This window comes from Balaenoptera physalus (assembly GCF_965194825.1).
Source record: "Balaenoptera physalus genome assembly, chromosome: 3".
Classification (NCBI taxonomy): Eukaryota; Metazoa; Chordata; class Mammalia; order Artiodactyla; family Balaenopteridae; genus Balaenoptera; species Balaenoptera physalus.
Window position 1 is genome coordinate 28,647,456 of NC_138890.1, and position 16,973 is coordinate 28,664,428.

A 16,973-nucleotide genomic window follows, 5' to 3' on the forward strand; every position below is an offset into this window, starting at 1 on the left:
ATGTGGGGATGGGGTGGGAGGCAGAGACAGAGAGACAGAGACACAGATACACAGACAGGGAGGTGGTTAGACCTGCACAGCTGGGAGCTAGTGGGCAGTGGAGTGGGCAGAGGGCAGCCCGAACCACCACCTAATCATTCTGTGGTTCCTCCAGAGGTAGCCTTGGGAAGTGATCTCCAGGCCCAGCGCACAGGGTTTTGCTGCAGCACGGTGATACTTGAGAGCCAGCAAAGACCAAGTCCCGCGACCATAGGCATGGGCAATGAAAATGAACTAATTCCCTTGCTACTTCCCTAAGGCACTGACATGCGTCCTTGAACCAGAAAGAAAAAGGACCCAACCACACTAGAGTCACACTTCCAATGACACAACTGATGTGTGGGCAACTAACTGACCTGAAGGAACCACTTAACCTTTCAGGGCCTTTTGCCCCATCCTCTGCAAAATAGATGGTGGGAAGGGCAGGTCAGTTAGTGTGTGTGTGTGTGTGTGTGTGTGTGTGTGTGTGTGTGTGTGTGTGTGTGTGTGTGTGTGTGTGTGTGTGTGTGTGTGTGTTCACTGCATTTTTAACATTTTAAAATAGACTTTATTTTTTAGAGCAGTTTGAATTCACAGCAAAATTGAACAGAAGGTACGAGCCCCCCACACATGCCCAGCCTCCTCCATGGTCAGCATTCCTCATCAGAGCCTGATCAATTTTCCAGACACTTCTTTACACCTAGAATTTTTTGCGTAAGTCAAATTGTCTTGGATAGAGAGAGAGGGTGGGGGGGAAGAGGGAAGGGGGCGAGAGAGAGAAAGAAAGGGAAAGAGGGAGGGAGAGCAGGAGGAAGAGGGGTGGGGAGTAAAAGAGCAGCTTTTACTGCTCTTGGGGAAGGAGAAGGAGAGAGTAGCTAGCCTGGTAGATGCAGGGGAAAGGTGGCCAGCTTGCTGTATGTGCAAGGGTGACCCCTCTTCAGGGGTTCTCTGAATTGCTGCTTTTGACCATCTCTGGGCAGCGGGTTGTTAACATCCGTTCCAGCTCAGACATTCGATTAACCCAGTGGTGCCAAGTTCTTTAATGCACACATGCATACACAATCCTTCGGGTAACTCACAAAATGACCCACTTGCCATGAAGAGCAAGTGTTTAACAGTCTCATTTATGTTAAATAGAGCTGAGGTATCAGGAGCTGCCCCCAAAGTCTGACAAGAGTCTCTTTCTGGACTTCTGTGCCTACAGTTTTGGGAGGATTGAGTAAAAGAGACAAGGGTGCGGTGTGAGCACAGCCCCAAGCTTCACCACCATTCCCGTTGTCCAAAAGCCTGGAGTGCAGCCAACAAATACTCTTGAGCACAAGTCTACCATCAGGCACTACACTGAATGCCGGGACACGCAGACAATTAAGTATAGGATGGACGTTAGGAGCCTGGGGTTGAATCCCAGCTTCCAGTGTAAGTCTCAACTTCAGCACCTTCAGAAAAGGAGATAATAATAGCACCTGTAAGATAGGGTTGACACGAGGCTCCACGAAGAGGACGATACATAGTCCTCAGCACGTGCAGGTCCGCAGATCTCCGAATGACAGGGACCTGATGTAACCCCTAATCCAAGTTCCTCATTTGAGAGACAAGAAAAATAAAACTCAGAGATCTATTCACTTCTAAGTCGGAACAGAAAACTGCAGAACTGAGAATTCAGGTCTCCTGAGCTCCAGTTCACACTCTGTTCCACTGTCAAATGATTACAGATAACAGTAATACTAGTAAGAGTTACCGACGACGACGACACTCCATTGATGAGTCCTCAGACCCCGCCTGGCCTCTCCCAGGCATTATCCCATGTAATTCTCACAGATGAGGTAAACATCCTAGACTGTTCCCATTTGACAGATGAGGAATCAGATGCTCCTAGACGTGAAGTGTCTTGGTTAAGGCAGCAAAAGCAGGACTTGATCCAAGTCCTTGTTCTGAACAACTGTCCTGGGCTGTGCCTACTTCAGAAATGAGATGGCTCTCCTCAAGTTATTTTACCCTCTTTAGCTAAAGCCATAATTAGAGCCTCATTTGCCTGTGGATAACTGGCTTCCCTCTTTGCTCTGGTATCTGGTTCCTCTTGGGCAGCCGCTCCAGCCTGGAGGGTGTCACACTCAGCAGGTCCACTGTGGCTGCCCAGGGCTAATGAGGGCTCTCAGCGTGGCTGCATTTAAGTGCCCGGTATCGCAGAGAAGGTCCATGCACAGACATACCCCTACCATCAAGAGAGAATGACGGCAGAGCTGTGAAAACATGTCCCTCCCCAATGGGAACATGCCGCTCCAGCTCTTTAAGAGAGGACAACATTGTCTGCTTTGCACTGAGCCTATCGCACAAGGAGAAAGAAAAATCCAGTAGGCGAGTGCGTGTGTACATGCATGCGCGCACGCCCGCACGCACGTAAAGAGGAGGAAGGGAGAATAAGAATCCTCGACAAGCACTAGAAAAGCTGGACGAGATTCATGCCCAACAGTGAAGAAATAAGGAGCACAGAGGACAAGCATTTGTCTATTAAGACAATGAATTCCAGTAAGTTTTTCTTGCATAAAATTAAATGAATTCAAATGTCCCTAAATAGGAAAATAGTGAAATCGGTTATAGCCCATCTATACAACAGAGTCCTATGAAGTCCTTAGAAATGGCATGGGAAAATGTTCCTAATGATTCTCAGTGAAAGAAGCAGATTACAAACCTGGCAAAACATTATCCCAGTTATATATAATATATGATACAAAAGAGAGGAAGAATAACAATGTTTACCTCTAAATCATGACATCATAGGTGCTTTTATTTACTTCCAAATATTATACAAAAACACAATATTTTTATAATACTAATTTCTATAAACAATAAACGTCATTTTTTCCAACAATGGTCCAGCATTCCCGGGAAAATGCCTGATAGAGGTTATGGTGTGGTCTGAGGCCCTCATTAGCAAGGGAATGTGTCAGGCAAGGATGAACCGTGAGTTCTCTTAAGGCTTGAAAGGCAGTGGTCTTCAGTGAGACAGTGCTCCAGCCCTGACACTGCAAGTTCTCCCCAAAGACTGTTCTCTGGAGAGGGCCTACATCATACTCACTACCCCTTAAAGTTCAGCTGACATCCTACCTCTTCTTGTCCTCAACATTCCAAAAGCACTATTCTCACTGAACTCCAATAGTAGTCATTCTTATGGGATTATTTGTAAATAACTCTATAAATTTATAATACACTTATTAAAACCCTATAAATTATTTAAAACCCTGTAAATTATAAATTTACACCAGAGGCTGCTGTGCTGGGTCCATATGCAGATTTTATTCAGCCTGAAAATATCGTTTAAAAACTAAATCAGCAGGTTTCCCATAAAAAAAAATTTGTGGGACTTCTCTCAAAAAAAAAAAAAAAAAAAGAGATCAGGTAGCATTGAGCCCATATATTGACATAGATAGTAACAATCACTTAGCATTGATTCACAGCTGTCCTTTATACCCAATGACATGGACTTTGCCCCAGTCCTCACTGCTCCCTATTGCTCCCCACTCTGAGCTGAGTGTGGATTGATCATTTCCGCTCTTGTTTCCTTAATAGTAGAGAAATATTTTTCTGTATACTTATCTCTGTCAAAGGTGGGGAAAGGAATGACTGACCAAATGGCACTGTGTTTTAGGGAAAAAATGAAAGGAGTCACATTTCTTTGTGAAGAAAGTTCTCACATGTTTACTAGGCAAATGGAAAATCTGTTGTAAAAAATATAACTGAAGATGACATTAAGTGTGTGTGTGTGTGTGTGTGTGTATGCATAATATATTTGCTTAGGTTATATATATTATATATTACATACATAATATATATTTAATATATTTGCTTAGGTTACTATATAAAATGGCATAACAACTATCACTCTGTACCTTCATTTCTATTACCTTCATGGCCTATGTGGGCTCAAGTTTGAAGATCTTTGGGGTAAGTCTTTTCTCTCCCAACTGTAAGCTCCCTGGGGGGCGCTGAAAACGTTCTGTTCCAGATGCCATATTGCACAGCAGTTTAGAGAGTGGATGCTGAAATCAGACAGACCCCATTTGGAATCCTGGCCCTGCCATGCTACTTGATCTATGACTCTTGGCAAGTTTCCCAACCTGTCTAACCTTCAGTTTCCTCACCTGTAAAATGGGGTATTAATATCTACACTTTACAGGGATGTCATGATAATGAAATGAGATAATGTGTGAAAAGGCTTAGCATAGTGCCTGCCACAAAATAATAGTTAAATAAATGGTGACCATGAAATTATTTATTACTGTATTTCTTTCACATTTCCCATCACACAGTGTTGCTACATTTTTAGCTTTTCAATAAATATTATTGAATTAAATCTTCAGCTGGTCTTCAATTCAACTGTATCATGGTCTTAAGGAAACTTTCTCCTATTCTAGGAAGATGTGGAGAAAAAAAATCAGCAAAATCAAACTTAAACAGGTCAACATAAAAGTCTCTGAACATTTTAAAACCTGCCTCACTATAATTCAAATCATCTATAACTGTAACTTCACAATGAAAACAAACAAAAAATTTGGAGTAAACATATAACCTTTTAAAGATTTATATAAACTCTATCCTTTTGTGTGTTTCCACTGTCACTCCAAAATTGGAAAAAATCCCATGGAACATGGATTGAAAGGTGTTAAGAACAGTCTGAATTTGCTCTTCTCTAGTTTTAATGAGGTAAATTTTTTTAAATTGCACAAGAGTTGATTTGGTTTACCATTAAAGAAGTAATCTGGGATTCTCTGCCCCACACTCCACCCCTAATTAAACTGTATTCTGTAATGTCATTAAAAGCTGCTATTCTAAGTATTTGAGGAGGTTCAAGAGGGATTCTTTTCTTTGATTGTATGCTAACTTTTTTTTTTAACTTCAGCCAAAAAAAAAAAAAAGAGGACACTTTAATAAATCTCTCTTGGATTTGTTCTGCAGCTTATTAAATCACTGTCTTCTCTGATTCTGGATCTGAAGGTTTCTTTCTGAGATTGAATTCTGCGATCAGTCACATCGAAAAGGAAAGAGATGTAAGGAACAGCCCCTTCTCAGATCTGCAAGTGTAGAAGGGACGTTTTGGAACTGGAGGTACCTTTGTAACACTGTAGGTGGGAGGGGCAAGCCCCTATTTGAAGAAAGATCTTCGATGTCTCCAAATGCTCTGAGGAGAAAAATCTTAGATTCTCAAAACTCAACAGCTCTTTCTGGAAGAAAATAAATTGGCTCCAGTAAGTAAATCCTTTTACCTTTTCCAGGGTTCTGAGCCTTGCTGTGTGATCTTGAGGGCATCGTGCCATTTCCCTGCATCCGTTTAACCTTCTATAAAATATCCTCATTCCTCACTCCCAGCTCAGGCAGGACATTTAGAAGTGTTGGGAGCAATCAATATATGGGAGAAGGTGTTTTTAGGCACTACATGATGTTAGAAAGATTCAGCAGTATTGCCATTGTCACTCAGGGAATGATTTTATAAATCAAAGATTTCCATGTTGGTAGAGCTCTGGAAAATCTTGCTCAGTCTCATGATTTTATAGTTGTTCTACAGAGCTTAAGTGACTTGCCGAAGATCACACAACTGTGCAGTAAATGAGATAATGTACATCAGTGTTTGTCGCAGTGCCTGGTGTATAATAAGCACTCAGTAAACCTCACCTACAGTTGCTACTGCTGACATTATTGTTGTTGCTATTATTCAGGTCTCCTTACTCTCAGTTCAGTGCTCTTTCTATCAGATACATAAAGAAACTACAAGAAGCTTGCCCCATGGGCCCAAGAAATTACTTGCTATAAGAAAAATGATCATTCCAAGAAACCATCTCATTTTTTTCAAAACTGAGAAGGTCCAAAACCTGGAGAAGTGTTATTTCTTGGGACATAGTTCCTAGAATGCTAACATAACACAGGAGTCTAATTTGGGGCCTTGCTTGGGAAGGAGAGGCTATCCCTTTCTCCTGACCCTTCTGACCCTTCCACCCACAAGTAACACAGAGAAACTGCACACTGTGGACCAGGGATTGAATCCAGGCTCCAGCAACCCTGCCCTCAAGTCCCCAGGGAAGAGCACTGTCCTGGAAATGGAAAATGACACTGACTTGGAGAAAGGAAAGACTGCCCAACACTTGAAACCGGGAACGCTATGTGGCCAAATGGCCAAAGAGACAAAATCAGACTCTCCTACCTCACACCATACATAAAACATAAGCTCTATAGGTTGATTAAGGACTTGTGTATCAAAAACAAAACTATGAAATTCTTAGTAAAAATATAAATGAAAATCTTTCAGACTTTGGTATTGAGAAAGATTTCTTAAAGATGACACAAAAAGATTTGACTGTTAAAATGATGGATAAATCTGTACAAAGAGTAAGAAATGAAAAAAAATACATCTTAAGTAAAATGAAAAGACAAGTTGTAAGTGGGAAGAAGATTCTCATAATACATAAAATCAGCAAAACATGAGTATGAAGAATATATAAAATATCCTGCAAGTTAATAAGAGAAATACAACCAACCCAAAAGAAAAATGGACAAAAGTCACGGACAGACATATCACAGACATGAAACACAAGTGACAAAGAAACACAAGGAAAGATTTTCAGTGTCATTGGTGATCAAGAAACAGCAAATCAAGACAGTGATGACATACGTTACATCCATTTTATTGGTAAATTTTTAAATTGGGACAATATCAAGTGTTGAAGAGAATGCAGATTCTCATAATCTCTCATCCATTATTGCTGGGAGAGTAAATGAGTGCAGCCACCTTTGGAAAACAGTTTAGCACTATCTCCTGAAGTTAAATATTCAGATCTCCCATGACCAAGCAAATCTAGTGGTAGTTATATGCCCCACAGAGACTCTTAAACGTGTACAAAAAGAGACATGTACAAGAATATTCTTAGCAGCAATGCTTACAATTAAAAAAAAAAAAAATCCGAAACAACCCGAGTGCCTAAAATTGAAAGCGTGAGTGAATAAACTATGGCTTATTGACACAATAGAATTTTCTACACTCATCAAAAAAATGAACTCCAACAGTTTGTAATATGAATGAATTTTAGTATAATATTAAGTGAAAAAAGTAAATCCCTTCAAATTACTCATAGTTCAATACCCTTCTTTTTAAAGCTAAAATAACCAAAACACTAGAAATATGTATAGATGCAGTAACACTGCATTAAAGCAGTGGAATAATTAATAAAAGATTCAAGAATGGGTTACCTTAGGTGGGGAAAGACACACATAGTTACATGTAGTTGACTGTTCAGTTTCTAGTTTTTGGTTTGGGTGGTGAGTGCAAGGATGTTTAATTTATTATTAAAAATAACTAACTAAATATGTTAATAAATAAAAGCAAGCCCTTGTGTGGACCAGTGATGAGCTACATTATGAATCGGGTACTATGACAACCCCTGTTCTCTACAACTGAGGTCCCATCTTCCCTTTTCCTTTTTTTTAAGGGACACTGGCCACTGAATAACGGTATATTTTACTGCCCAGGTGCACAGACTAGTTTCTGAGAGTGGATATCAGTGAGACCCTAGGCAGATTAGGCACATAAAGAAAGAATATATATCCTTTATCCTTACGGAGTTCTCTCCATCAGCATAGATAGTCGCATCAACAGACAATGGGAGAGAGAAATCCCAAGTGTCAGGGTGAGGTCTCTGCTGTGTGCTGTGGGATCTGCTCCTCTTTGCTGCACTGCTCTCCTTCCCCCACTCAGGCTCTAGGAGCTCCGCTTGCCAACTAGAGAGGGTCAGTCAGGGGGCCACCTGCATCAGAGTCCCCTTGGAGGGCTGATACCATGCACATCCCTGGCCCCTGCCCAGATCTGCAGTGTCAGAATCTTTGGGGTAGGGTCCAGGATTCTGCAATTTTAGCAAACTTCCCAGATGCACCTAAGGTCTGAGAAATCTTCCTCTCAGAGATTCTACGTCTTGTTTTATCCCCTTTGAGAATCCAGGATAATATTTTGAATGTGCTACTCTCTACTGTCACACTTCCCCCCATTGGTCAAGACCCCTGGCAGCCATTCCACTTTTATAGCCCCAGGGAAGAGAGATGAGGAAGGCTTCCTCAGAAAAGAAGATATCATAGAGCAAAAAGGTAGTGGCCCCTGAAGCCACAAGACATTTGTGTCCCAACATCTCCCCCTTGGGCTGAAGTCCCAAAGAGGGATATTTTAGATAGGTTGTGGGAAAAGGCAAAAGCAGCGTCTCTCTCCCCTTTCCTTATTGGGTCCCTGGGACCTGGTCCCAGACACTATTTTGGAGAGGGAAAGGGAACTATTTTGAATCAGAAAGACTTGTTAAATCTGAAGCCACAAGATGTCATTGATTGAAAATTTTAAGATGCCACAGTACAAAGTGAGGTGGAGACTCAAAAAGATTAGATTAGATTTAGAACAAACAAAACCAAGAAGCTTCATCGTCTTTGCACATTGAGCGTGGTGCAGAAATGTGCAAACTGGCACCGGCTGTATCCCCACTACCGCCCCAGGGCCTGTCCTGCAGCAGGGACTGAGTAAATGTAGAATGGGACTAGGTTGAGATGCCTGAGACATCAGGGCAGACGCACTGCACACCTGACCTCGGGTCAGGGTCTTAAAGGGATGAGTGGGAGTTACTAGTTAGTGTGTCCAGGGGTGGGAGTAGGGAATGGGGTGGGGGGGGGGGTGCGGTAGAAGGTATTCCAGGCAGTATTCATGGAGAAAAGAATTGTGGAAGGTTATGTATGGTGCCAGGAGAGATGAGGAGCCAGCCAGGAGCCTAGAGCATGTCCTCGGAGGAAGAGGACTTGTTCCTTTACTGCCTTGTCTTTCACAGCAGTCTCAGTACCCAGCCTGATGTGGACATCCCAAGTCCCAGGCAGCCTGCTTATACCACTTCTCACTGCAGGAAGGCTGTGCTTTAAAAACCTGCAGTGACATAGCAACCACTGGCATCTAAAGTCCCATCTCCTGCCCAAGCAAAGGTCCCCGTACACAGCTGTCAGAGAGTTGCCCAGTATTTGGAACAGGGGCAGAGAGTGAGGAAGGAAGAAAAAAATCTCTCAGGAGGAACAATGTGGCACTTTTTTCTAACATGGAGAAGGAAGCATTTTCAACAAGAAAATAAACATATCTTCTCCTTTTTATTCATTATAGGAACAAAGCCTGGTGTAGTGGAAAGAAGAGGAGTTTTGTTATTCAAAGGACTTGTGTTCCAAATCCAGCTCCACCACTGCTACCTATGGGTAGCAGAGATGGTCATCAAATATTCTATGCATTTCCCTTCACTTCCCAGATTCCCTTGCTACTAGGTAGGGAACATGTGATGGGGTCTGGCCAGTGGACTGCGGGTGGAATCTCTGGGTGTCACTTTCAGGCTGATGTAGTTGAAAGTGGTTGTACTTCCTTCCTCGCTCTCTTCCCTGCTGCAAAGAGGCCATGGGTACAAGCGGGCGTAGCTTCACAAGGGACAAAAGGCATCTGACCTTCCTGACCTTTATCAGACTTTGTACAAGAGAGAAATAAACCTTTACATTGTTAAACCACTGATATTTGGAGATCAATTTGTTACCCCAGAATCACATAGCCAAATGCACTAATGCGCTAATACATTGTAATATAACCCTTGGTCTCATTGGGATGAAAGTTACTTGACTCTCTAGGCCTTGGTTTTCCCATCTATAAGATGAGAATAATTATACCTATGTAATTGGGTTGTAAGAATTTAATATATGTTTATGTCCTATATAGCAAATAATATATAGCTGGCATTTAATAAATGTCTCTTCCTTTAAGATGCAGTTGATGTCATTATTATTCCTGTGGTTATTACTGTTATACAGTGGATACAATAAATGTTTTTAAATAAGCAGCAACTGTGTCAGGCACTCTACTAGCTGTTTTACATGCATGATCTCATTTCTGTAGCTAAAGAAACCAAGCCTCAAAGAGGTTACTTGTTCAAAGGAACACAGAGCTAGTAAGTGATCAAGTCAGGATCAGAAACAGGGATTTCCTAAACCAAAAGTCTATACTCTAATGGCAACATTCCTACTCACATTTTTCAATGTGGAACCCCGGAGGCTCAGAGATGTTACATAAGTTCACCAAGCAAAGTAATAACTGTTAGAATGAGAGGACTTTTCTCTATTCCAGACCAGTGTTGCAATGATGTGACGATTAGAAAAGATAACCCCCCCTAGGGCACTGGACAGTGATGTCTGTGCCCCCTCCCACCACAGAGGCCTAGCCCATTGTGAACTGAGGTCCTAGCAGCTCCAGATACTGTGGGCAACAGATAAGAAGAGGGGGAAAGAAGGAAACTACATCTTGATAAAAGGAAAACTGGATGCTTTGTGTTCAGAGAACGGCTTCTCACCAAAGTTTCCAAAGAAAATCCCACTAGCTGAAAACAAACATTGAAAGAGTTTCTATATCTCTGTCAGATCTCTGTCTGTCTTTGTCTCTCTCTCTTTCTCTGTCTCCCCGTTGGTCCCTCTCTCTCTGTGTCTCTCTCTGTTTCTCTCTCTCTCTCTCTGTCTTCCCCCCACCCCCTGTTTGTTTTGGAAGTTGAGAAAAGTGAGCAGTGTGGATCCTAAAGCAGTTTACACTGAACCAGATGGCACATCTGATTAGCATCAGACTAAAAAGACACATTACTTAGAGATTAGGTTCTAAGTAGGGACAAATCTGTTCCAAAGGAACAGAAGGTTTGGTTTTCTCGCAGACTCCCCTCAAGAGCTTTCTCAGGGCATACCTATTCATCCTTTCTCCCATCATCACCACCAGGCAAGTCTGCGCTTGGGCTGGAAAAATCAGGAAATTCATCTCCATAGATTCCCCAGTTCTCCTCCCGCTGAACCTGAAGTCATTCGCACAGGGCAAGCCACTCCCTGCAGGACCTCGGCTGCTGGTGACCCCTGACTCCCTCATACCCCAGGCTAACAAGTCACATTATGCCACTGAGTCTGCACAAAAACCCAGTGAGACTCGTTCTGTGGTTATTCCCACTTTACAGCCGAGGAAATTGAGACTTATAAGGATTAAGTACTTTACTCAGGATCACAGGTCAAGTAAAAGTTGAGGTGAATGGAGGCTAATTGCCTCCATGAAAGAAGAAAGAATTAAAAAGTGTGTGTGTGTGTGTGTATGTTTTAAAAGAGCCCCAAGGAGTAAACCATCCTAGAGGATGTCTGTCAAGTGTCCCAAACTATGTAACTATATTGAGGCCTGCAGCAAGGTAAACAATGAGGTGAGAAACCACAAACATCTCACCCTGACCTATTCTTCTGGGCTCACATCGCACAGGCCCTATGCAAAAACACTCTAGGAAAATGAAATAAAAATTGGAAAAACCATTCAAAGCAGGAATGGGACATGGATACAGACCAAGGCCTTTTGTTCCTTAAGTCCTGTGCTTCTCAGACCCTGGAGAAAAACACACAGCTTTCAGGGAAACAAGGAAACTTAGCTTAGGGTTATGTGCAACTATCAACTATGAAGGGATGCCCTTATTGCAAAGAACCTGAAGGTTAGGATAGACGTTGGGAAAATGAAAGGAGCAGCAGAAATAATAACCACACCAGTAATAACAGTGATCACTTAGTATGGGATATTATATTGCTTTGATAAGCACTTTAAATGCACTGTTGGTCTCATCAGCCCACAAAACAACCTTCTAAGACAGACATTGCTATCATTTTTCCCATTTTACAGATGAGCTTACTGAGGATCAGAGAGGTTAAGTAAATCGCCCATGATCACACAGCTGAAAAGGGGCTACACTAGGAATCCAACCCAAGAACCACTGCCCTTAACCAGTAAACTTTCTCCCCCTTCGGCATAGGACCCTCCTGAAGAGAGGCCAATAGGATTGTCTGCCAACATTTCGGAAAGTGCTTAAAAGCCTTCTGGTTCCTCTGCTTGATGTCAATACAAGTGTTCAAGGCTGTGAGTACAAGCTAATGTCACCGACAATACTCCAGGCAATTTGCACATCTGGCAGTTAGATAAGTACAGGCTTAAAGCAAACTGCATCCCTGAGGCACAGAACACTTCACAGGGAGAACAACAGAAGGGATTTCATTATAACTCAGACTTGGCCAAGGAATCAAACTCACCTTACTTCAGGGTATAAAGGAGACACTCACCCAAGAGCCCCAGACACCCAGTAAGTTTGTGCGTATGAATTCAGATTGTATTCACTTCGAACTTGAGGATTTAAGGAGAAGGCTGAGCTGAAGTTTCCCTTGGGGTTTTTTTTTAATTTGTTTTTTTAATTGAAGTATAGTTGATTTACAATGTTGTATTAGTTTCAGGTGTACAGCAAAGTGATTCTGTTTTTTATATATATATATATATATATATACATACATACATATATATACAGATATATATATATATATGTGTATGTATATATACATATTCTTTTTCAGATTCTTTTCCTCTTTTGGGTTACTTTTGTAAGAGGGTTCACTTAGCAAATAAATAGTGGGAGAAGAGTTACCTTTAAACTATGCATAAGAGGGGGCTTCCCTGGTGGCGCAGTGGTTGAGAATCTGTCTGCCAATGCAGGGGACACGGGTTCGAGCCCTGGTCTGGGAAGATCCCACATGCCGCGGAGCAACTGGGCCCGTGGGCCACAACTACTGAGCCTGCGCGTCTGGAGCCTGTGCTCCGCAACAAGAGAGGCCACGACAGTGAGAGGCCCGCGCACCGCGATGAAGAGTGGCCCCCGCTTGCCGCAACTAGAGAAAGCCCTCACACAGAAATGAAGACCCAACACAGCCAAAATTAATTAATTAATCAATTAATTTAAAAAAAAAAAGATTAAAAAAAAAAAAACAAAAAACTATGCATAAGAGCATAGTGCTTTCACACATGAACCAAGGACGGATAGACTAATTATACATTGCAGCCTCTTTAAAATGGGTCCCCAGAGGGCTCTCCGTTCACCTACTTCTAGTCTCTGTACATATGTAAAGGTAAGAATTTTGCATTTTTTTTTGTAACTGTGTACAACACTGGGGCTGGCCTTCTGTCAATTAATCAGAGGGTTTTTACTGAATCTGAAACTCAAAGACGCAGCAGGACTGGTGAGCAGCAGCTGTCCAGCCTGCCCTGTGATTATGCTAACCCTCAGGGGCCACCGTCAGCCCAGGAGATGTGACTCCAGCAAAGGAATCACTCCTACTTCTACCAGGCTGGAGCTGACACCGCATGCCCAATCCAGGACCGCGCTAACACTCCATCTGGCCTCGATGCTGAGCCGGGCCCCTGACAGTGGTGGCCGCGCTGAACAGTGAAAGGGAGCCTAGCAGCCCTTGCTCTCCGCTGCCTGTGCAGCACCACATGCAGCAAGAGTCGTCCTTGCCACGCCCCTAGGATGGGACTCACTTCACTTCCACAGTGACACCACCTGAAATCCAGGAAGGGACTACCAGGGAAGGAAGGGGCAGGCGTATTTCAAAGCTTTCAGAGTGAGGGTAATTTATTCCGACATGGAAATCAGAAGCTGAAAACCGAGGAAGGCTCACTTAAAAAACCCCAGTAACACAAGGCATACAGCAAGACTTACCAGGATTAGTTTCCAATCACCTTACACAAACCTTGCACAAACAAACCATGTATGTACTGCATTAATCTGCTGTCACACATCTGTCTAAATGGTCAGGAAGCTACAGGCATGAATATAAAATCACAAGAACACTTTTCTTCCTGTGCCCTTCTCCTAACTTTAATTCCACGGGATGGGGTTCAGACACCAATTTTGGATGCACCATGTTAACCAGACATAAGGGGGAAAAATCTTTACAGTGAAGTGGTTCCTGAATCTTTAATACATAAATATTCAGGCTTCACTCTGAATAAATCCCGGGTGGGTGATGACTGATCCTCTGCTTTCTAAGACTTCTTATTTCTTGCACAGTTTGCTTCTCACAGAAAGGAGTGATGTAGGAAATGGTGACTATTGACATCTAAGTCCTACCTGCTCATAGTTGGAGGACGTGTGGCCATCCAGCCCACCGATCTCAAAAACAGGGAACCCCAAGGCTCTTGACTGTGGGATGCTGGCTGGGGACTGGTGGTTACCAGAGATCGGTTTGGGTGAGCAAAAGCTCTGACCACAACCATTGCCCAAGTCCACTGTCATTTCCTGCTCTCCAGGAAATACCGTTACGTGAAGAAAGGCAACGTCCAGAGCAGTTGTATAACATGCTACTATGAGAGTAGTAATAAAAGACCAGGGGAGAATATATAGTAAATGTGTGTTTGCTTGCTTATATAGTGAGTGCCCCTGGAAGCAAACACAACAGGAGACTGAAGCCACTGGTACCTCTGTGAAGGGATCAGAACTTTACCTACTCCTCATGTAGAGTAAAAACCTCACAGCAAAATGACTCCAAATTTAGCCTCTCAGTAAACTTTCTCAGGAAAAACAAACAGTTCAGCCTATGTTTTCCTTAAATTAGTTTAGATTCTGATATCTAAGTCGTCAGCTACTTTCTGCTTTCCCCCTTCATTCAGACCAAGGGAGTGGTTAGAGAAGAAACATTTCCTAACTGCGCAGCATGTGATGAGCACGTGGGCTTTCTGGCACCCCCAACCGGCCAGGATGCTTTGCACTCACCTTGCTTTTTAAAGAGGTTGCTCTGGACTATCTCATTCATGGACTGGACTTTCTGCTTCTGGAGTTTCTCGGGAGGGATGCAGGTATAGAACTCATAGAGGAGTTGGCTAAGGGCAGGAAAAACCAGAGCACGCAGAGCTCGTTAAACCAATGTCTGCCACCTCCTGGCACTTACAGTCTGTCCATCCCCAGCCTGCCAGCTCTGCGGGGGCAGAAACAATGTACCTCTTGCTCCCTTCACCCCCCACCTCCGTGCATGATAAGCCTTCAGTAAGTATGCATAGTTGGTCTTGGTGTTGAATACTGACACTGTTCAAAGAGATGTGGAAATCTGAAAATAATATCAAGAAACCCAACCACTTACTGTGTGTATCAGGCACATGTTTTGCACTTGACATCCACTGTGCCATTTAAGCCTCTCAATTCTATGACGTAGATCCAATGCTTATCTCAATTTTACAAGTGGGAAATGTAAGGTTTAAAAAGGTTAACTAACTTTCCCAAAGTTACACAGCTAGGGAGGGTCAAAGAAACAAGGGTTCAAAACCAGATTCTAATTTCATTGCCATGCCGTTTTATTCACTAATGTTTCATGCTTAGTAATGTTTTATGATAAATCTTAAGATCAAAAAAGGTCCTTAATTTTTTAAAAAACTCTGAAAAGTTGTGGGTTAGAACCAGTCTGGGATATGAAAAAGGAGATAGCTCTTTCCAAATAGAGTGAAAATAAAAATACCACTGAAACAAAATTAGAGCTCCTGTCAGCTTTCCAAAATAAGCTCATTGTGTTTATTCATTCTTTCAAATCCTTATTAAGCATCTACTTAATATGTGACAGGCAATGTGCAGGGCAGTGGGATACAATAGGAACACACTTGGTCCCAATTGGCATGGAACTTACATTCTAATGGAGGTCAGCGTACAACACAAAAGCAAGCAAATCAATACAAGGCCATAGGTGCAATGAAGGAAATGAATAGGGAGTTGTGTCAGAGAGTAATGGTGCAGGGGTTGAGGGAGGAATATAATTTTTTCACAATGTTCAGAGGTAGCTTCTCCAAGAAGATAACATTTAGCTTGAAACCAGAAGAATGAGAAGAAGCCAGAAGAAATGTTCATATGAACAGTGGATAAACTGATGAGAGCTGAATAAAGTTTGGAATGCACTGAATAGAATTGTGCCCATGTTTATTTCTTAGTTTTGATAGCTATGCTGTAGTTACCTAAAATGTGAACATTAAGGGGAGCTGAGTGAAAAGTATGCAGGAACTCTCTTTATACTATCTCTGCAGCGCTTTTCCAAATCTAAAAGTATTGCAATATAAAAAGTTTGTAAAATCTTCTATAGGTTATCTTGGAACTTAAGTGAATTTAGGAAAAAGAGGAAAAGGGCGTATCTGGCTCAGATGCCCCTATTCTAAGAGCATACGCACAGTAAGATAATGTGTTCCTCCCATGAGAGGAATGGGGTGAAGAAGGAGAGAGCGAAGCGGAGCCCATCTCATAATCCCATTAAGTGTCCATAGGTTGTTCTCCATTTTTAACTACAGGGCTTACAGGGCAAAGACTGGAACCCCAAAATAACCTGCAAGCCCAGATGAAATGGAGACATTTACACCAAACATCAGTTTTTTAACCTACATGTTCGTATTCTGCATCACTGATATTGTCAAAGAAGGATGTTTACTTTATAGTTGGTTTTCACCAAATCTGACACAACCCAATGAAACTGTAAAAATCCCACACCAATATCCCTGCAGGAAGCTCTGACCATGTGTCCTCCCTGTCCCCACGCTGAGTGCCCGTCTGGAATTGCCCACAAGAGCTCTCCTCTCCCTCTGAATCCCTGGCTTGACAACAGAGCCCAGGAAAGTACACACCATAAGCTCACCTGAGTAACTTTGCATCAAAGACGGTTTCCACATCATAGAGGACAGATGGGATGTATTTCAAAGCTGCCACCTAGGTAGAAAGTGAAATAAACATGAGCAGTGCCCACGGCCAACAACTCTGTCTGGTGGTGAGAATACTCTGCAACATAACACAGATCAAGGGAAAATGATCCTGAATCCTGGGCACTGCTACCGTGATTCAGACTCTGCATGTAGATTGAAACACCAGGTGTACTTCTTTCAAAAGTTTCTTCTGTCTTCAAAGGAGCAGAAATGTAGAGTAGAGAAATCAAAAGCTTTGCGGTTATACACACTTACAGTCAAATCCTGGGTCTACTCCTTAGTGGCCAGGTGACTTTGGACAAGACACTTAACCTCTCTGATGTCTCAATTTCCTTATCTATAACATAGAGGAAATAATGTCTAT

General features: G+C 42.5%; 1 protein-coding gene across 1 annotated transcript in view; it reads right to left on the reverse strand.

The window, feature by feature from the left end:
- Window positions 1–16,973, reverse strand: part of DOCK2 (dedicator of cytokinesis 2) — a 425,439-nt gene that overhangs the window by 295,172 nt on the left and 113,294 nt on the right. Inside the window, exons 24-25 of the mRNA XM_082456398.1 lie at window positions 16,546–16,616; window positions 14,655–14,761 (exon numbers count right to left, since the gene is read on the reverse strand). Of these exons, the coding sequence (XP_082312524.1) occupies window positions 14,655–14,761; window positions 16,546–16,616 (178 nt within the window). The remainder of the gene's footprint in view (window positions 1–14,654; window positions 14,762–16,545; window positions 16,617–16,973) is intronic.